Source organism: Schistocerca cancellata, chromosome 2, assembly GCF_023864275.1.
Source record: "Schistocerca cancellata isolate TAMUIC-IGC-003103 chromosome 2, iqSchCanc2.1, whole genome shotgun sequence".
Lineage (NCBI taxonomy): Eukaryota > Metazoa > Arthropoda > Insecta > Orthoptera > Acrididae > Schistocerca > Schistocerca cancellata.
The window spans coordinates 400,395,675-400,418,592 of NC_064627.1; the positions used below are offsets into that span (position 1 = coordinate 400,395,675).

Genomic DNA, 22,918 nt, shown 5'->3' on the forward strand with positions numbered 1-22,918 from the left:
ACATCTCTTAATACCGCGTCGGACCTCCTTTTGCCTGGCGTAGTTCAGCAGCTCGACGTGGCGTGGACTCAACAAATTGTTGGAATTTCCCTGCAGAAGTATTGAGCCATGCTGTCTCTATAGAAGTTCATAATTACAGGATTTTGTGCACGAACTGACCTTTCGAATCAGTTCTGTAAATGCTCAATGGGATTCATGTCGGGTGATCTAAGTCGCAAAATCATTCGCCCCAAATGGCCAGAATGTTCTTCAAACCGATCGCATTGTCATCCACAAAAATTCCATGGTTGTTTGAGAACATGAAGTCTTTGAATGGCTGCAAATGGTCTTCAAGTAGCCGATCATAACCATTTCCAATAAATGATCGTTTCAATAGGGCCAGAGGACGCAGTCCATTTCACGTAAACACAGCCCACACCATTGTGGAGCCACCACCAGCTTGCACAGTGTCTTGTTGATAACTTGGGCCTATGGCTTCATGGGATTTACCCCATACTCATATCATACCACCATCTGTTACCAAATGAAATCGACACACATCTGACTCGGCCTTGGTTATCCAGTCGTCCAGGGTCCAACCGATTCGGTCACGAGCCCAGAAGAGGTGCTGCAGGCAATGTTGTGCTGTTAGCAAAGCCACTCACGTCGGTCGTCTGGTCCCATTGCCCATTAACTTCAAAGTTCGCCGCACTTTACTGATAGATACAATCGTCGTACGTCCCACGTTGATTTCTGTGATAATTCAGACATTTCAGGCCTTGCCATTACTTGACAACTCTATCCAAACGCCACTGCTCTCGGTCTTTAAGTGAAGGTCGTCGACCACTGCGTTGTCCGTGGTGAGAGATAATGCTTGAAATTTGGTATTCTCGGGACACTCTTGACACTGTGGATCTCGGAATATTGAATTTCCTAACGTTTTGTTGTAATGGAGTGTTCCATGAGTCTAGCTCCAAGTACCATTTCTCAATCAAAGTCTGTTAATTCTCGTCGTGCGACGAAGATCACGTAGGAAACCTTTCCACATGAATCACTTGAGTATAAATGACTGCTCCGGCTATGCACTGCCATCTTGTACCTTGTGCAAGCGATATTACCATCGTCTGTATATGTACATATCGTTATCCTAAGAGTTCTGTCACTGAGTGGATATGGTATATCAGATTTCATCCAATATAAAAATTGTAGATGATAGGTGATCCACAGATAGATGTTGGTGGAAGTAATTTAGTAAATTGCAATGTTATATAACATGTAATGAGGGCATTACATAATTGTGTGTTTAAATGTAAACCTGACAAGGAGTTGCACAGCTCGAGATCTTCTAAATTACGGTAAAATAGTCAGGTCTTCCAGTACTTATGAACAAACTTCTTTCCTACACATAACTGCAGTAGAGGTTATAAACGAATCACTATCGTAAACCTGCCTTAGGTAAAGGAAGTGGTGAATAATTATTGAGAGATGATGACATACATAACAGTATGAGAGAGAACAACAACGCACATCATGTTCAAAAATGGAAAATACTTACTAACGAATTGTTAGCGTATGTCTGTCTTGTTCACCGGAATGATCTGAATAAATTGATGGAGCCATTAGTATTGTTGCTAGCATCGAAAGTGGTGGGTAATAATTCACATGATAACGAAATATTACCTATTACAAAGGACCTTTGCAAAACATCGATTATTGTTTGAGGTTTATAGTGGATGTCGAAAATAATAAAGTGAAATAGAATTGCATCAGTTCAAAGACACCCACAGATATGTCTTTTCTGGTTTTGAAACAGTTCGCACCATTATTGTGGAGGATTTTACACATCTAAAAGCACGGACGGGAGTTTGGGAGAGGATGGTGAGAGATCGTATTCGATTTCAAAGCAGATTTGAAAATATGGGCTGTATTATAGCTAAATATGGCAAAAGTTTACGTTAAAATTTCTTAGAATGATTCTGATCGGTCGCTAGTGGTCACAACCTGTACAGGAGAGCAAAAATTGCGGTCGCGCTGCACTTCAAAGGGGTGCGATAAAGTTAGAAGGGAATGCAGTCGAACAGTGTCCTCAGAGAAGGGTTGCAACAACGGAGGGCTTCAGAAGTCTCTGGTTGTCAAGAACATCTTGTTGATGGTCATCGCACTGTCAACAGTCGTTTCCGACGGCGAAAAGTGTGGGAATCAAGTGCCCTGGAAAGTGGTGGTTTCATTGGCGCTTTTCATGCCACCCCCTGAGGTCCTTTCGTATCTATTCTGAGCAGCAGCATGTCTGAAATATTTTCCTCAGCCACACAAAAGAAAACCGCGTGATTTGAACGCTGGACGCCGCAGTTCTTACCTCAACGGGAGAGACTTCAATTAAAGGGGTGAAATGTGGGTAACAGCTGCGGTGGCGACCTTCTCTTCCTGCGACTGTTCAAGGTGGTGTTGCACAAAATTGTGCTGTGACAGCATTGATCAACGTTACACGTCAGATGAACTTCTGACCTTTGGCCTTTTTTTCGCATGTGGCGACGCCTTGTTGTCTGAAGCTTCGCCGAGACCGAGGGTAACGTCGCAGGGCGCCACGATTTTGTATTTTTGTAAAGGTACCTTTTGAGCCGTAGTTCGTCTTATGCTTCGCAACGGGAAACAATTAGGGGTTTCGTAAAAGTGGTCCTCCACGTTTGTTGCTTAGTATAGTTAATGTTCAGAGCTATAGCCTGATTCTCATTGTAGACGCAACAAACTTCGTTGTAACTGGTAGAAACGGAGTCGTTGAAGCTACAAAGGGACTGCCAGGTTTACGGCTATGAATTGTTCCCACAGAAGAATTTTTGTGGGAGAGGATTCTTCAACAATTACGCGTCACTTTATGAAACTCACTCTGTAGAGGGAACTGATGGAGTAGTAAGTACACACATGCAGGGACACTAACAAAATATGTAAGTAATGAGACTAAATGTTTTTGAGCACAGAATTCAGTTCTCATTTGATAATGTTGTAATGCAAGCAGTAAGACTTGGTCTCGTTACTTTCAACAGTTGCTAGTATTCTCTCCAATATTTAAAATTGAAACCACAACGATTTTCGATACTCTGAAAGTTTCTACCGTCTTTGCAAAACTGTGGAAAAATAATTTTTTGTTTTGCAAAGTTCAGTGAAAACTTTATAATTATATCTAAAACAGAAAATTTATTTGTGAAAATCCTCCTCGGCAGTCTTCGATGTCTCTCCCTGCGGTCCACAGAATATCTGTAGTGTGAGGGAAACGGCAAAAGTCTGTACATAGCGACCTTGGCACAGCTGCGCAGTTTCACAACGTCCTGGACACACTGACTTACTTTACAACAGGTTTATGACGTCGGATAGCATTCGATTACGTAAATGAATTTTCACAGGCCTACTCGTTAACGGGGAAACAAGATGCAATCGACGTGAAACAAAAATTCCTGGATTGTGCTGCCATCTCACTCGCCCTGCAATTTTCTCATTTAGAGAGTCGCTGCAACATCACTTAAAATACTGAACTGATAATTTGTATCGTATTTGCTCTATAACAATTTTAGTTTTCACAAACCAAGGTTACTGACAGAAGCTTACCAATTACACCTTTTGGATCTATTTATTACAGAGTATCGCACCAGAATTATTAACTGACAAAGGAAATAATATATTGTAACTATATGAATATTTCTGAAAGCTTGTATAGTGACCAGTTTTCCGTACCTAGCCGGGTACTGTGGCTAGTGACATTGCAACGGCATCACATGTTTGCTTTTATGATTTCCGGGCTGATTTCCTAGGCATCATCACGCCCTAGTATGTGAAATAATACAAAGTGGCTGCAGCAGGCCGTTTTCAGTCGGACTTAGGCCACGTGCAACAGAACAGAAACGGTTTTAAATCATATAACTTAATTCAAAACTGTCACAAAGGGAGAGAATGGAGGATCACAGCTTTGCCTATAAGATGTTTAATAAGTCAGATTTATCTGTGGACATTGTATGTGTTTTGTGGAAGTGACTCTTATTGGGGTGTAGGCCAAAAGACGTTTCCTAAGATGTAGGTCAAAAGACTTTGTTAAACCTTGATACTACAAAAAATTATTATTAGTCTTCATTCCCCAGAGGTTGTAACCTCCCCCTCACTTATCGAACTTAATGACAGTGAAACGTTAAACCGCGTGTACCTAATGGAAATTTGGGAAAAGCAATCGTCGCCGAAGTTAATTTGTCGGTAAAGAGGAAGGAAAGGGTTACATCTAAATGAAAGGAAAAATTCAAATGAAACCGGTGGAAATTAATTTTGAAAAGGGGTAAAGTTAAAAAAGAAAGTAAATGTGCGGCCGTTACGTTAACAATTAATTAGCGGTAATTAGATATTTGAGATTTGGGGGAAATTACAGTCGCCACTCGTAAGGGCAATTACTATAGTAACTGAAAAAGAAAGGTTATTACACATATAATTAACAATAGAAGCGTGGCAACTGAAGGTTGACACGTGTAGTGTGAAAACTGAAAGTTTGTCAGAAGTGATAAATTTCGCTACACTCTGACTTAATTTAGCAAAAGGATTAATAAAACCGGAAAATGGAAAGTTAATTTAGTGACTGAAGTTAATAGTGAGCTTTCTTTCTGAAGTACATCGAAATTCAGTAAAATACGGTTAGTGTTGGACTACCTCAACAATCATTTCAAAAGCTGCTTGAATCTATGCAATGTAGAAATAAGAGATTTAACTTTGAACTTGAATTAAATGATTCTGAACAATTAACAATAGTAAAATTTAGTACGTACCAAGCTGAGCTGCAGTCACAGGTAAGCTAAAATACGGTAACAAAACTCGCACTCTTAATTTGTGCTTGTGTAATCTGAATATTGTAGCCAGCTATGAATACTTTAACTGAACTTTGAAATTAAAGCAGTGAAATAGAATAATAGTGCTTTAATGCTGGCATTTGAATTTCAACGACACTCGGGTTCATTCCGGAAAAGGAAGGGACCCTGCTTGGTAATGCAATTGGGACAATGAGCAACAAAGGTTCATGCTAAGTTGCTGTAATTTTGATGCAACAATTTTAAATGTTTGAAAAGCTGAGGTCTGCCATACAGTTCTAAAACTTTACGTGCTTCCAGTCTTCCTTGTTGGTTGATTGAAGGTTTGAAGCCGTCGATCGAGGAGGTGGCGACAGTCACTCATTGTCGGCCGTCGCTGTTGCAGAAGCTGGATGTTGGCGCGCCTTCTTCTCGACACGGTCACCAGACGAAACGGGCTCTTGATGTGCGCCAGCTAATGCTTCCCGTCCGCGACACCATGTCAGAAACTATCATCGCAAGTCGAGCGCTATTACATGCTGCCAAACCCCGAAAGCGCGGCAAGTCGCGGGAGCTTCACACAACACACCTGCTCCACTGCACTCCTCCAGCCAGACTCTCCCTCTCTGCCCGCGATCCACGCGACAGAGTTAACACTACCAAAGATCCTAAACACTTTGGTTCTCCACACGACCTATCAATGTTTTCGTTGGATAGCATAGTTTTCCCTAGACCAGACCCTGCGTATAAATACAAATTATATTCACAAAACAAACCAATTATAAATCGACATAAATGCATATATATACAAACAGTAAAACAATTACAATATATAGAGGCACAGAAATGTCATATATTCAGGTAACAAAATAAAAAAAAAATTTATAGTACAATAGATGGAAATAGGAGGATATGCATTACCGGCGTTACAAGGTAACAAGAACAATATACACTCCTGGAAATTGAAATAAGAACACCGTGAATTCATTGTCCCAGGAAGGGGAAACTTTATTGACACATTCCTGGGGTCAGATACATCACATGATCACACTGACAGAACCACAGGCACATAGACACAGGCAACAGAGCATGAACAATGTCGGCACTAGTACAGTGTATATCCACCTTTCGCAGCAATGCAGGCTGCTATTCTCCCATGGAGACGATCGTAGAGATGCTGGATGTAGTCCTGTGGAACGGCTTGCCATGCCATTTCCACCTGGCGCCTCAGTTTGACCAGCGTTCGTGCTGGACGTGCAGACCGCGTGAGACGACGCTTCATCCAGTCCCAAACATGCTCAATGGGGGACAGATCCGGAGATCGTGCTGGCCAGGGTAGTTGACTTACACCTTCTAGAGCACGTTGGGTGGCACGGGATACATGCGGACGTGCATTGTCCTGTTGGAACAGCAAGTTCCCTTGCCGGTCTAAGAATGGTAGAACGATGGGTTCGATGACGGTTTGGATGTACCGTGCACTATTCAGTGTCCCCTCGACGATCACCAGTGGTGTACGGCCAGTGTAGGAGATCGCTCCCCACACCATGATGCCGGGTGTTGGCCCTGTGTGCCTCGGTCGTATGCAGTCCTGATTGTGGCGCTCACCTGCACGGCGCCAAACACGCATACGACCATCATTGGCACCAAGGCAGAAGCGACTCTCATCGCTGAAGACGACACGTCTCCATTCGTCCCTCCATTCACGCCTGTCGCGACACCACTGGAGGCGGGCTGCACGATGTTGGGGCGTGAGCGGAAGACGGCCTAACGGTGTGCGGGACCGTAGCCCAGCTTCATGGAGACGGCTGCGAATGGTCCTCGCCGATACCCCAGGAGCAACAGTGTCCCTAATTTGCTGGGAAGTGGCGGTGCGGTCCCCTACGGCACTGCGTAGGATCCTACGGTCTTGGCGTGCATCCGTGCGTCGCTGCGGTCCGGTCCCAGGTCGACGGGCACGTGCACCTTCCGCCGACCACTGGCGACAACATCGATGTACTGTGGAGACCTCACGCCCCACGTGTTGAGCAATTCGGCGGTACGTCCACCCGGCCTCCCGCATGCCCACTATACGCCCTCGCTCAAAGTCCGTCAACTGCACATACGGTTCACGTCCACGCTGTCGCGGCATGCTACCAGTGTTAAAGACTGCGATGGAGCTCCGTATGCCACAGCAAACTGGCCGACACTGACGGCGGCGGTGCACAAATGCTGCGCAGCTAGCGCCATTCGACGGCCAACACTGCGGTTCCTGGTGTGTCCGCTGTGCCGTGCGTGTGATCATTGCTTGTACAGCCCTCTCGCAGTGTCCGGAGCAAGTATGGTGGGTCTGACACACCGGGTCAATGTGTTCTTTTTTCCATTTCCAGGAGTGTATAATACTTTATCTTACATCAGACGACTCAAAAACAAAAAAAAGTATTTACTAAAATGTAACGGGCAAGCTTTCTCTGTCAATTGCACTGGCTACAATAGGGATTTACTCTGATGAGCCAAGACACTGTAAGCAGTGCCCTCCGCGACGCTGGATGCCGCCCGATAGAGTTGCGGGCACGTGACGCGGTAACAGAAGTACGTAAGTGGAGCACACACGGATGGAGGATCACCTGGCGAAGATATGGACTGCAAACGGGGAAATCCATTGAGATAAGCGACTTCAACAAAAGGTACATAACAGTCGTGCTGTGCGGAGATAATTAAATGAACTCCAACGGCCGGGTAATTGGCAGAGGTGCTTGTAGGACATTGCCCCGGGATCACCAGACCTCACGCCTCCAGACTTTTTCCTGTGGGGATTCATCAGTGTTCTAGTTCACCCACCCGGACGCCAACCACCTAGGAACGAAGAGGAATTAATGGATCACATTCAACATGCCGCCAATTACATCAGAGCAATCTTTGAAAGGGTTCGGCAAAACACCTTTCGACGTTACCAAGCTTGTCAGAGGGTCGCCAGTTCGAGCACCTGCTTTAAATAAATAATGTCCTAGCTACAAAAAAAAGCCCTTTTCAGAGCCGACACAATTTGTAAAAGACTTTCTGTACACGAACTAACAGCTGTTGACGGGTTTGTTCCCGGTACATCTTATCATGAAACTACAATGGATGTGTCGGGGTCCTGGCGGATTCTCCCACAGGAGCACAGAGTGGGAGGCAGCCGAGCTACCACCAACCGTGCTGGCTGTCTTACAAGGGGAAGGCCTCTGACACGGCCAACCGATTCGACTCAGATTTGGCAGGTCGCTTGTGTACAACGTAAAACGAAGGACGCTAAGATATTTTGGCTCAATATCCCCCGTTTTTGTGAAAATCACCCCTAAAGCTTATGATGAGCAGAAGGCTCTAAATTGTTGGGATCGGTAGATAATTGTGAAAGAGCATTTTTCATCATGAGGTATGGGGTCTGCAAATGCATAATTTCCCAAAAATTGAGGAAAGAAATTTTTACAACTGCAACTTATGTGCTCACATGGTAAACACTTTTCGCCGAGAGCGCCGAGAGCGTTATTTATGTCCTTTCATCGTAGCCATTTTTGTTACTGTTTTTGTGGAATAAAAACAAAAAAAATTGTGAAAAAAATAGCGCTACGGCCAAGGTAACTGGCTGCGAAGCGGGAAACCCGGTTTCGAATCTCGAGGAAACTATGTGGTTTACATTTTCTTTAACTGTAGTTTTACGTATCAGAATTCGTAGAGGTAGGAGCGTTAATAACGTACGCAACTCAATACGGTATAATAATAGTAATAAGTTAGGCAAACTACTTTCCCATTGACTTGTATTAGTAAAGAATTAAACTTCTAAGCTTTGTCACATGCAAACAACTTCGAGTAAGAGTGCTAAGAACTCCTCACTAGGGACCACAGACTACCAACCGCGCGACGCTTGTTTACAGCGAGGCACGGGACAAAATGCACGCGGGGAGAGTTATGTTGTCCGGGTTGCCTGTTCGTCGTATCATAGTCGTAAATCTCGAAGAGTGAGGATGTCCAGCATGAACCTTAGAGAAGTCAATCGGAAAGTGTTGTTTTCCGTCATAAGGCTGCCGCGAACCTCGAGGATACATGTAATGATTTTTCATCGTTAATCCGCCGAATAAAATATGTTTTGTAAAAGAATACAGTGATCTTCCGATAGTAACATATGACTTGTACAGTACATCGTTAGTAATTGGCTTTTCTGTTTATGCTGTAGTACCTAGTTATTGTTTGTTGTATTATATCTTTCAGTTGCATAATCTGAATAATGGAGGATGTACAACCTTCGGCCAACGCTGATATGTATAGTTGAGAGCCTGTCACAGCCGACAGCAGGCGGGAAGCTATCGACGCTTTGTTTTGGTTTGTGAAAATGCTGCAGGACAGATGAATTATCACTGCACTACCGAAAGCAGGCAGTTCTGTTTCTCGGTGTTCCAGATTGATAGAAGCGGCTATCGTCGAGCGGGTTTTGGAGCTGACGAACGAGATGACTTTTGTTGATATTGAAGAACTATAGCCGGCCGCGGTGGTCTAGCGGTTCTGGCGCTGCAGTCCGGAACCGCGGGACTGCTACGGTCGCAGGTTCGAATCCTGCCTCGGGCATGGGTGTGTGTGATGTCCTTAGGTTAGTTAGGTTTAAGTTGTTCTAAGTTCTAGGGGACTTATGACCTAAGATGTTGAGTCCCATAGTGCTCAGAGCCATTTGAACCATTTTTTGAAGAACTATACCATGAAGGCGAAGCAGAAGGTGATTCAGTGGAAGATATCACTAGTAGTGAATGGCAAAATGCTAATAACACTTTGGAAATGTCCACGTCGCAGGCAATCTGTGCTTCATCTGTTCCCGTTGAGTACTACGAACCGTTTACTAAACGGTTGAACTATAGTGCTACTTACCTTGAAGTAAAAGCAAAGGCGCTAACGCTAGCCGGGAATCATCCAAACTGGAACCAACAAACATTGCAAAAGTATGGAGCAATAACAGCTATGAAATGGAAGAAGGACCTAATATTGTGGGAAAATGATATTGTTAAAGGAGGGATAAGATACGACAAATACCAGGCAATAAATAAGTGGAAACACGACTGATTTTTCGAATCTCGTCATCGTAACGAGAATGTAACAACGTGAATGCTCCAGGAGTGGACTGCATTTGCAGCGCTTCATGTACGACCAACAAGGATTTTACGTTTGCTGCAGCACTATCTTGGGCAAGACATATGAAATCGGAATATAAATTCGTTAACGGTACGTCACTAAATACGTCTCCCACAAGGTGGTAGAAAATATAGGAGATATACAGAAAGTGGTGGCTCTTTTCAGCAAGCAAACACAGTCACTTATGACCTGTTTTAATCGTGATTACGTGATCAACACCGATTAAACAGAATGCGAGTTTCGGTGAACATTCGATGCACGTAATCGCATAAGGGAGAAAAACCAACCCTTGTCGCAGTTGGTAGTAAAAAAAACTAACACATTCGTACACGGCGCAATATTCCATCACAGCCTCTGGAACGGTGTTACCTTAGGCTTTCCTGTGTTTACAAGGAACGTATGTTACATTTGATCCTCGGGTTATGGAAGAGGTCAGTTGCTTAACCGACTTGTTGAAAAATGTTCACATTACTTGCTCCAAATCCTGGAAATTGACAATTGCGATATATATAACATTTCTTAATAATGTTTTAGAACCATACGTTGCTGATAACAAGTTATGTCTAATATTGGATTTATGCGGTGGACAAACCAATACTCTAATGTATGGCACTATGTTTATAGATGACGAGGGTCAACCGACTTGCACGGTAAAAGTAATACCGCCAAACTGCACACCTGTGTGGCAGTCGTGCGATGTTTATCTCTATCGCCAGGATAAAAACTTTGTTCAGAGACTTCAGAATTGCAGTGTGCTTCTGGAAACCCAGCTGCAATTGCACAATGGCACGGATACAATAACTATTCACAGCATAATTCATCACCAACTTTCAGCACCAATTTTTCAGGCAATGATATCGTGTGCGTCGTACGCATCAAAATTAATTCCTGAAAAAGACATATTTTTAAATGTAATCCAGGTTTGTTTTCCCCCTCTCTTCGGAAGGAACAGTGTAGCTGTCGAAAGATTGCATTCATTAGATGTTCTAGGTGCCGCCAACATATATATGACAAGTACCATCCATCTAGTTGTGCGAAGAAAAGTGAGGAAACGTAACAGTGACTGGAAGAACCATTTTAAAGTGACCAGGAGTAACATTTTAATTGTTTACTATCTCAAGAGGTTTGAGAAATTTATTTGCCTATCTTTTTATCATTCTTTATTGATTTATTTACCTTATTAACCCTCCTATCACTATCAACTGAGATATGGAAAAAATACAAACGAGAAACATAACATCCTCTCGGTTACCTCTAGATTCTAACTCAGGTGTTCCGCTTACTTCCCCGCCAGTTCCCTTAGCCGTTGCGCTATCGGCGCTCTCGGCGCTAAGGGTTTACCGTGTGGATAGATAAGTGACAGTTGTAAAAGTTTCTTTCCTTGATTTCTGGGAAAGTATGCATTTGTGGACCCCATATCTGATGATGAAAAATACTCATTTGACAATTATCGATTGATCCGGCCAAATTTGAGTCGATTGCTCGTCATATTCTCAAAAAGAGGAGGGTATTGATCCAAAATATCTTAGAGTCCTTCGTTTTAGGTTTTGCACAAGCGACCTGCTAAATTTGAGCGGAATGGGTTGGCCGTGTCTGAGGCCTTCGCCGTTTTAGATACATCGCGATCTCCGGCAGGCAAACCATTCGAGGTCATGCGTTGTCCAGAGTATCCAGCAACGGGGCACTCCGGCCGCCAGTCGGAGCGCGTGGCGCCAATTTTCCGTAATTTAAAAATTGTGCACTGTCGACCTACACGACATTAGTAATTTTGGTTCCTACTGGCATCAGGCATCGAGGGTTAAAATGGTGACACAATTTTTCTCCACCCTGTATATGCCACCCAGCGATTCACCCATGCGGGTATATAAGCACCGCATGTGGGCATGAGTTTAGTGCGGTCTTCCAGCGGAAACTTTTCGATCGTTCTTTATACAACAGCCTTAATTTGCTTTCATATCAATTGTTACAAACATGAACCACATTTGAAGATGACCGTCTCTACAACGTGCATTCACGAATTCGTGTTACTTCCATTTGACATTTATACCACAGCAGATGATCGGTGCTAGCTCCACACACTCGTGAGCTATCGCCATTGAAAGACAAACTATAAAATATTCCGCCTCTCACTTCTATGAACCCTGCAGTGGCGAGATACTTATCACTCTGCCCATGACGTAAGCGGCAAACTTCACTTAACTCACGGCCGAATTCACCAACGAGAAATGAGGCACACTTTAAAATATGACTCTCTCTGTAAGTACTTTTGTTTGCTACTGTGCAAGAAAAACACACTCTCAAGAAGCTTTTGACTTTACTTCACGTTTGCGGGTTCCGCTGTTAGTTGCTAGAAGCATACTATTATAAAACACGACTGACAACGGCCGGCAGCACGAACACCTAATTCAGACAACATGCGGCAAGTGGGCCACAGTTCTACCCCTGTTCTGAAGAGTATAAGGAGCCGGCCGGTGTCGCCGTCCGGGTCTAGGCGCTTCAGTCTGGAACCGCGTCACCGCTGCGCTCACAGGTTCGAATCCTGCCTGGGGCATGGATGTGTGTGATGTCCTTAGGTTAGTTAGGTTTAAGTATTTCTAAGTTCTAGGGGACTGATGACCTCAGATGTTAAGTCCCATAGTGCTCAGAGCCATTTGAACCATTTTTGAAAGGTTTGGGGTGTGCACAAAAGATGCACTCCGACAACAGTCTCTAATAGATCATATGCAGAGGATTTTCCAATACATATCACACTATCGACTGTAAAGAAATAACTTTTCATTGTCTCACTATGCAGGATGGAAAATATCCAGGTGAAATAATTTCACTGAAATGCTTCTCGATACGTCATTATATATAATACTAAGGTAACTAGGGTTTCAGCTCTGTTGCAGCGAGTTTTTAGTGAGCCTAGTATGATCCATACATAAAATAGGTGAAATATCAACACTTAGCAAAAATGAGGATACAGTGATTCTCCAGGTGGAAAAACAAAATACCACTACGATAATGTACACTACACAGTAAACATAAAAATAACACAAAGGAATTACAGATACTGGCTGCGAGTGGGCATTGATTGAAATAAGAGGAAAGTTGAAAACATATGCCGGACCGGGATTCGAATCTGGGTCTCCTGCTTATTAAGCATATGGTCTGACCAATGAGCCATCCGCATTCAGTGGTCGTTATAACTGCACGAACTACCCTAGCAAAATGCCTCGAGTAATGAAGATAATGGGTAAGGGGCACTAAGTTCGTAGTGTCTAGAAGTTTAGAATGGGTAAGATGGGAGGTGTGCTAGGTAGTCCGTGCAGCTGCAGTGACCACTGTGTCCGGATAGCTGAGTGGTCAGAGCATCTGCCTAGTAAGCAGCAGATCTGGGTTCGAATCCAGCACAAATTTTCAACTTTGCCCATTGATTTCAATCAATGCCATCTCGCAACCAATGTCAGTAATTCCCTTGTGTCTTAATTAATAATGGCTGCTGCATTTAAATAGTGTCTTTTCTTTCGGGCTCGTCGGGAAGAACCGACACCACATGTAAAAAATATGATTACGAGAGTGATACACTAATGATCCAAAACACTTTGACCACCGCTCGTCGAGAGAACGAATACCGCCTGGTGGCGTTGCGGCCACGTAGCGTGCTAAGGTAAATATATAGGGGAAGTAGAAACTAAATATGCACGTCTGGAAAAATCGATTGACGTAACAGATCCCGACAAGGGCAGACTGTTAGGCCCGGCGCCTGGGAACGAGTGTCTCGGAGGTAGAGAAGCTCTCCGGCTGTTGGTGTTCTACTGTCGTGATTCCCGCTGTGTATAGCGGCGTAGCTAGTGATCTGTGGCTCCTTTGACGAGAGAGTACTTACAGTGTGGCTTCAGGAACAGGTGTTTCCGAGCACAGCGTTCAGCGCATATTTTCGAACTAGAAGTTGTGCTACAGACGATCCCAACATGTACCCATGTCGACCCACTGACGTGGTGAAAACAATTGCAGTGGTCACGGTGTAAGGAGCCGTTACCTGGGCGCTTACACGTTAACTTACCAACACTAGTATTAATAATAAAGGGACTGGCAAGGGCATCAGATCATGACTGTATTGAATTATAATAAATATGAGGCACTCTTGAGCAGTATTCCCTGCATGTCAGCATGATTAAGTCACTAACTAAAAGCGTTGGTGAAAAGTGTCGAAACCTGAGAATTGTGCAATATAAAGTCTGCAGTTGGCCGTAGGTCGCCGGGCCGCCGTAGGCGTTAGGTAGCGGTCACCAGAAACGCGGGACAATACGGAGCTTTTCGGAATAGGCCGGCATCCGGAGCCATCTGTGCAGGGCAACACGTGGCAAAGAATGGAATTTCGTTTGCCTAGGGGCGTTATGACCTACTCGATCATTGGGTAGGTCTCAGAAATGCCGTTGGAGGGAATTCGGCGATGATAGAGCGTTCGACACTGGCCGAAACTGAGTATTCTTTCGCCGCCTTTTCGTACGCGTGGGAGAGGGGGGAAAGAGGGGGAGAGGCTTCGCCTTCAGCCATCCAGCGGTACGGACTTGGAGACGGCGTCTGGGCCATCGTCTTCGAAGGGAGAAATTCAAATGGCTCTGAGCACTATGGGACTTAACATCTCAGGTCATCAGTCCCCTTGAGCTTAGAACTACTTAAACCTAACTAACCTAAGGACATCACACACATCCATGCCCGAGGCAGGATTCGAACCTGCGACCGTAGCGGCCGCGCGGTTCCAGACTGAAGCTCCTAGAACCGCTCGGCCACCAGAGGCCGGCTTCGAAGGGAGATATACGGTCTGTATCGCAGCACTGCACCAACGCGTGTTCGTTGGAGGGATCTACGGTTAGAGCTCTTTGTGTGCTCAGAAGCGAGATTTTCACCGACGCTTAGCCACTTCCAATAACTTACCTAATATTCTTGATCTGGTAGTTATCCTTGCGAGGTGCGGAGTATTTATCAACGTAGCTGCCTGTAATAGGGGCACGTAATTACAAATTGTTAATGTGCCATTGTCAGGAGTGTGTGAGTGGACAAAGAAATTCTCATTTTTTTGTAAATTTTGTCAGTTGCGGGTGATATCAAATTAAAATGCCAGTATTACAATCGAATTATCGACTTCATTGTAGCTAGCATTTACACTATCCCAGTAAGCTTTACATGTACTCTACTCAGTGCACAGCTTGCCCAGACGGGAAGGAAAGAAGGTTTGCGGTCTTCTGTGCCAGCGTCGAACAAATAAGGTTACAACGGCTTCATTGAGAATGGGCGCTGTATCAATGGAAACATGTCACCTGGTCGGATGAATCACGTTTCTCGTTACGCCAGATCGACAGTTGTGTTCAGGTGAGTAGTCATCCAGAAGAAGAACTGCTGTTCGAAACATGAACCACTACAAGATGCAAGATATTGAAGGCCGTGTTATGCTACAGGGGACATTCACCTGGGACTGCGTGAGATCTGTGGTACTAATCGAAGGCACCATGGCAGCTGTGAACTAGAGAACGCTATTGCAGGCCACCTGCATCCCTACGCTCTTGATGTCCTACTCGACGGCGGTGACATCTTCCATCTGGATAATTGTCCACGTCACAGGACTAGAAATGTGCTGCAGTGCTTTGAGGAGTATGACACTGAACTCATATTGATGTGTTGGCCATGAAGTTCGCTTGATACAAACACAATGGAACACATCTAGGACGCTGTCGGGTGCTAGCTCTGCACTGACAAGCCACCGATCTGTAATTTGAGGTAATTGCGCTAACTGTGCACAAGCCCCTGGTGCTACATACGTTCACGAGCCCATCAAGGATTTGTCGAATCCATGCCACGCAGGCTCAGTGCTGTACTGCGTTCCGAGAGACGATCTGCAGGGTATTAAGCAGAAGGTCATAATGTTTTGTGTAAACATTTCCATCTAAAACCATTGTTGGTTTATTTATATCTGACAACATGGTGAGTACTGAACCGATGGATTTTCCTTGACATATATGAGTCTCAACCTTATGTTTGATCATGATAGAAGCTGAAGAAATGATTTAAAATGTGTGCCACGTCCGAGATCATCTATGCCTGAGGTACAGGTAGGATTTCCCCATTGTGTACAAAGCTGGGATGTTATTTCAGTACCAGAGAGCCGTGGAAGTACTGATGATTTAAGAAAGGCAAAATGGTATGACTGAAGTTTGTGTTAGGGGAGGGCATTGGACTAGAGTAGTCCGTGCAGCTCTGGTAGCCATGCTGCAATGGTGGTGTAATGATTGGCACATCTGTCTCGGAAGCAGGTGGCCTGGGTTCAAGTCCCAGACATGGCACAAATTTTAAACCATTTCTTCAGCTTCTGTCATTTTCGCATACACGGAGAGTTAAAGGTAAATTGAAGTTGAAGTGGGGGAGAAAGGAAAGGAAAAAAGAAGGGATTAATGATGTCAACTGCATTGCCACATTATGTGGAATTAGCAGCTACGAGTGACAACGTGTACTGGACCGGGATTCGAGCCAGAGATTTCCTGATTGCTAGGCAGGCGCGTTAACTACTGCACCATCCGGGACACAGTGTTATCAGAACCACACGGACTATTCCGGCACGCCTCACGGTCTACCGACATTCCTACCGATTGCCACTTATCCGCAGTCACTGCCCATTTCCTCCATGCTCGCTACTCTGAGATTCCCACAGGAAGTGGGACATACTTTTGCATCCGCACTGAAGAAAATGGATCCATTGTCAATATGGGTGAGTCAGTTATATGAAGCGTGGTGTCAGTTCTTTCGGCCATGACGAGGAGTGCACCACACATTCGTAGACTGAGAATTACCCATTGTCACGGTTTTCTAGCTAAGAAAAGGTCACAAGCACTTTTTAGAGCTTACATAGGTCTGAACTCACAAATCTGACACTATTTACTTGCAGACCATTAATATCGGAGGCTGTAGGATTTGAATAATGTACTCAATTGCTAAAAATCTATTAACTTAGCTCTGGTCATTGTGGAATAATTTCACGGTATAGTTGTTAGTATACTCGTGATACCCTGAATACAGCCAACAATTGTTCGAAAGTGAATGAGAATATGTTTCAAATAATTTTCATTTGGCACCATATTGTATGAACAGTTACGGTATGTAGCAGTCTGTATGGTTTGAGAATGTGAATATTAGTCGGGAACAGGTAACCACTACAGCTGAATATTATATCATTGCATCTGAGACGAAGCAAGCCGGGGTGGCCGAGCGGTTCTAGGCGCTACAGTCTGGAACCGCGCGACCACTACGGTCGCAGGTTCGAATCCTGCCTCGAGCATGGATGTGTGTGATGGCCTTAGGTTAGTTAGGTATAAGTAGTTCCAAGTTCTAGGGAACTGATGACCTCAGAAGTTACGTCCCGTAGTGCTCAGAGCCATTTGAACCATTTTTGAACTGAGACGAACGGAATAAAAAATAATTCAATTTCCTCAGTACTGAGCAGTTGCGGACCTACCATCCTGTGGCAGCATGCCTCGAATAAGCGAGAAACTACATATCTCTGGAACCATACAGTTTCAATTGCTCAAATCATCTATGACGTGTACCAGGTTGGTGTAATGGTTAGAACGTCTGCCTAGTGAGCAGAATATCCGGGTTCAAATTCTGGGCTTGGTATAAATTTCCATTCGCCGTTTCAGTCTGAATGTATATCATTTGTTTATTGTTCATATAGTTGCACTGCAGATGAAAATGATTACCGAGCGAGGTGGCACAGTGGTTAGCACACTGGACTCACATTTGGGGCCGGCTGTTGTGGCCGAGCGGTTCTAGGCGCTTCAGTCCGGAACTGTCTTGCTGCTACCGTCGCAGGTTCGAATCTTGCCTCGGGCATGGCTGTGTGTGATGTCCTTAGGTTAGTTAAGTTTAAGTAGTTGTAAGTCTAGGGGGCTAATGACCTCACATGTTAAGTCCCATAGTGCTTAGGTCCGTTTGAACCATTTTTCGCATTTGGAAGGACGACGGTCCAAAACGCCTGTCCAGACATCCTGATTTAGGTTTTCCGTGATTTACCTAAATCGTTTCCAGGCGAATGCCGGGATGGTTCCTTTGAAAGGGAACGGACGACTTCCTTCCTCATCCTTCCCTAATCTGATGGGGCCCAAGACCTCGCTGTTTGGTCCGCTATCCCCCAACAAACCAAACAACCAAGCTATGCCTGGGTTTCAGGCAGGATTTCCTGCTTTGTTAGATGGTGAGGTGCTATTCCAATACAGTTGGAGAGCCCCACAATGATTTGCGAATTTATGGGGAATACCCAGTGCGCTGAGACGTGAGTGGGAATTTGGATGGAAGAGGAAAGCGCGCTAGGGTAGTTTGTGCAGTTCTGTAAAGCCACAGTGCCTGAATGGCGCAGTGTTCAGCTCTGTCACTCATGAGCAGGAGCCCCTGGTTCGTACAAATTTCCATTTTTCGCTTCAGTCTGCATTATACGCCATAGACGTTTGACTCAAGAAAAGGTCTCTGTAACCATATAGTTACATTTCACAAATGAATAGTCCAAAATTTGTTCGTTATCAACCATGAATTAGCGTTGTCATATTATAAAGGTAATTTCTTTACAGAGACTTCCTACTTGATTACTGTAAGATTCACTAGTATCCAAGGATAGTGTTGACTAGAAGGTTCTGATAGTCTACAAGTAACTATAACCATGCTTTACTTGGAGAGCTTTTGAATGTATATGTTTTACGCTTAGAAATGAAACTAGGAAAAGTAGGCAGGATGGGCAACTCTCAAAACGCGTTGTGATTAAAATAAGTTACAGTCTAAAAAGAAACTGATAAAGGGAAAGTTTCTCATCTGCTAAAAGCAACTGACTGTGCATACATTCGTAGATTTTCTTACTACTGTTGAATATTGGATAAGTGGAAGATGTATCCATAAGTTGAACTGGAACAACTCAGAGTAGTACCGTCAGGATTCGTCTTACTGACAGGCGATTCAGCGACATGCAAGCAATAAAAAGAGATAAAAATCTAAAAGTTTTCTTTTATCCTGTCATTCTCTTTCTTGCAGGAGGTCCACCTATACGACACTACTGGCACCAGGAGCGATGCACGCCGTATGGAAGATCCTGGGGTTGGCGATGACGTTCGCCATGGCCTCTGCGTCGCCTAAAAACCGTAAGTCAGCTTTCATATCCTGAAACCTGCAGCATCATTATTAATCAAAGGACATTTATCGTCTTCGTGAAGACGGCACAGGAAAAAGGTTTGCGGGATGAAACCTTGAGTATTTGTCAACAACAGTGCGTCAAAAATACTCTGTAAACGTTTTCACTTCTCAATCACATAACGTTTATCATATAATAACTCGACCGATCAATACTCTATTCCATTTTTGTTCGCTAAAGATCTCATATCATAAAATGTGGCTATGGGAAGTTATTCTTTCATTGCTTTCATGGTCGGAACACAGCGTTATATACCGCTACCTAATTACCATATATAATGATTAGCATAAGCTAACGAAGTTACAGATTTAACTGGATTAGTATAACTGAAAGTACAGGTTTGTTAGAGAAGTACGAAAGCAGAAGGTAGTGAGTGTTTATCCTCAACTGTCTAGAGCGATAACTGAAGATAATTTCACAAACGAAAATCGCTAAAAAAGCATTTTATTGGATGACTGGTTTCCACAAAGCTATATAGTCATTATTTATTTTATATTTTAATATTTTCACAAGATCTTGTCCATCAGTGTCGTAAGTAGCTTCACATAGCTCTGTCGAAACAGGTCATCCAATACAATGCCTTTTTAGCGATCTTGACTTGTAAATTTTTATTCACTTATCATATATTGCAGATCTACCCCAGACTGACAATGTCAGGAATATAGTGTGTCTAGACGCTAATCAGCCATGAAAACCTTTCACTTAGTCACTACAGACAAACAAACATGTAACCGGTTTTAGTAATCTACTTTAAAATGTAATGAAGATAAAAAAGTGATCATACAGAACACAAAGAAAAAAGAGAATTGAACTTAAACCAGTGCTGGCTAAATCCAGAGTATCCTTCCCTATCCGTGTCCAGTAAACAAAGCAAGGCAATTTCTTTCAGACTAGGCCCATAGTGAAAATCTCAATCTATGTGTATGTTTCCTTTCGAGTACATAAGGTGATGAACGTTAATACTTTTTAACGTTCCTTCCATGACATAAAATATCCAAGTCTGTAAATTATTGTAAATAATAGTGAAGACCTGGGAGAAGCTTACAGAGGATGCCAACCTATTTTCGTGTCGCAGTTGAAAGAATTCCTAAGAGAAATTTCGGATTGAAAACACTGTTTACTGACTCACTGCCCAGAGGTTGTTCCATTACAACAGGATACAAATGCTGTAAGAGCTCTGTGATGTAAAATTATTGCTGCGTCAATATGTGAAAGGAATCTTTATGCACGAGAATGTTCTTCACCTCGCACGTCAGTTCTGCTCCTTCCCATTTCAAGTACATCGCATACTGATAGCATAAAGCAAACTGAACGTTTCTCTGTTTCACATCCATGATGAAAATGTGCACATAAAAGGAATTGCAAATAGGCTCTCCGATCCTGTAGCCAGTAAAGGTAACGTCCCTTTTATAGCTTAAGATAACCGTAAACTTGCTATAAAAATAGCCCTCCTGAGGTACGAAGCTATATACTTAGTGTTTAAGTTAACGACATTCAAGAGCCACTGTGCTTTACTTTACAACACTCAAGGGCAATTGAAGAATATAGCGGTATCATGCTTGTTCATGCTTGTTAATCACTGCAGCGAAATTTTTCTTAAAATGAGATTGGCACTTCGTTAAGTATGAATCTGATGAGCAACTGTGGTTTATGCAGAAGATACGCCGTAATGCGGAACCGATGTACACTGAAAAACGTTAGTTCCAATTTTTGTCACCAGATGCAAATCTGATGTTTCGGGTGCAAGAAAGACGTGTAGGACTGTTTACATGTTTACTCGCTTAGGAATAGGACGTAGGCAGAGCAGAAAGGCATAACGTTGATGTTGTTATAAACCGCCGCTTACAAAATTTGTTCAGTATGCGCACAGGAGACGCCGACGAGATGTAGCATTCGCTAAACGAAGTGATCAACAATTGCTCTCAGCCGTTCCAGTGGAATCTAAACAACGTGTTCCCGTATAACTGCCGTCAGGGCATGTAGAGACCTAATGCGCCCATGGTAAACGCATTCTTTTATACATCCCCAGAGCCAAAAGTCATATGAATTCACAGCAGGGGATCCTGCAGGCCATGCATCTGGAAACCTCTAGAGATAAGAAATTCGTAGAAGGCTGCATTAAGGAAATAATTCACTGGGCGATAATTCTGTGCATTTACTGCACCCTGTAATGTAAAATATATACCGTCACTTCACAGCACATTGCACCGTCTGTATCTTATACACCTTTTTTTGCCATTTGTCTTCTGACTGGTTTGATGGGGCCCGCCACGAATTACTCTCCTGTGTTAACGTCTTCATCTCAGAGTAGCACTTGCAACCTACATCCTCAATTATTTGGTGGATGTATTCCAATCTGTCTTCCTCTACAGTTTTTGCCCTCTACAGCTCCCTCTAGTACCGTGGAAGTCATTTCCTCATGTCTTAACAGATGTATTATCATCCTGTGTAATAGAGACCACAAAACTTCCCGTACTTTTGACCACACAAAGGACAATTCTTTTGACACCATACGAGCAGGAGCGCTACTGGTAGCACGTGCTCCAAGGTCAGTTGCAGCAACAGCAATCCAGTAACTTACACCAGCACTTTCCTCTTTCAGGTGCCACAATAAGCTTACACGTGTTTTCGAATTTCATTATTATCTCCGTTGAACCTTTACTGACATAGGGCCTCTACTTAGACCTTTTGAAACGTCCCCTTTGAACATTTATACAGGACTGTGCTTAAACTGACACACAATATTTTTTAGCGCAACGCAATCTGACTTTCAGAAATCCCTACAAAGGAATGGCCCTGACTAACATTAACCTGTACCTTTCACAAATCACTTACCTCACCAAAAATCTTCGTTACTCGAACTACTGCAATACAGCGAGCGCCACTACTGCCAGCTAAATAAAAGATTCAAACTACTGAAGGCACTAACTACTGATAGGCATAGTCAGCAAATGAAAGATTTTAATAGAGAACAAACAATGTATTTACCTTAATAGTGTTGAAAAATCATAATATACATAGCAGTTCATGACATCCAGTCTTAAAAATTTCGAAACTCCGCCATTTCTCTCCCCACATCCACCACTGCTGGCGGCTCACCTCCAACTGCGCAACGCTACGCGCTGTTGACATCCAGCTGCCGCTGCCCAACACTACAATGGCAGACAACAATGCAAACTAGCGACAGACTTCACACAGCACAGCCAGTGATTTTCATACAGAGAGCTCTACGTGGCGGCGGCGTTACCAATATAAGAACCTAAACAGCCTACTTACATAGCCTACTTACATAGCCCTCATGCCCCCACAAAAAATTTTACAAATTGTTTTGGGCAGTGGCCAATAATGATTTGATAAAATTTTTCATAATTACAATAACAAAGATATCAAATGCACACACTTATTGATACAATGTTGGTCAAAAGCTTAAATTTTCTCACAGTCCATAAAGACAGTCCAGATTGTTCATCACTGTAAAATTGCAGTGTTTTTCTCAAAGTCTGAGCAGTAAAAGAAAATGCACACGGAAGTAGTGGATTTCCATGGAGTCTTGAAGAAGTAGTGTTGTCCTTCCAACGGAAAGACAGTGCTGACTCTTGACATGCTGCCGGGAATGGGCCACAACAGAGCAAACCCACAGCGGAGTCATTCGACGTTTTGAAGAATATTAGTAGGTAGGTCATGACAGAGCAGACCCACTGTAGTCCTGGTAGGGATTACGGTACTGGGGGGCCACCAGAGATGCAGACCCACTGCAGTCCTTGTAGAAATAATGGTATTG

General features: G+C 43.6%; 1 protein-coding gene across 1 annotated transcript in view; it reads left to right on the forward strand.

Moving 5' to 3' along the window:
• LOC126161834 (protein takeout-like) overlaps nt 1-22,918 on the forward strand; it is a 128,370-nt gene that overhangs the window by 36,671 nt on the left and 68,781 nt on the right. The window contains exon 2 of the mRNA XM_049917940.1: nt 18,981-19,087. Within this exon, the coding sequence (XP_049773897.1) occupies nt 19,018-19,087 (70 nt within the window). The 5' untranslated portion in view covers nt 18,981-19,017. The remainder of the gene's footprint in view (nt 1-18,980; nt 19,088-22,918) is intronic.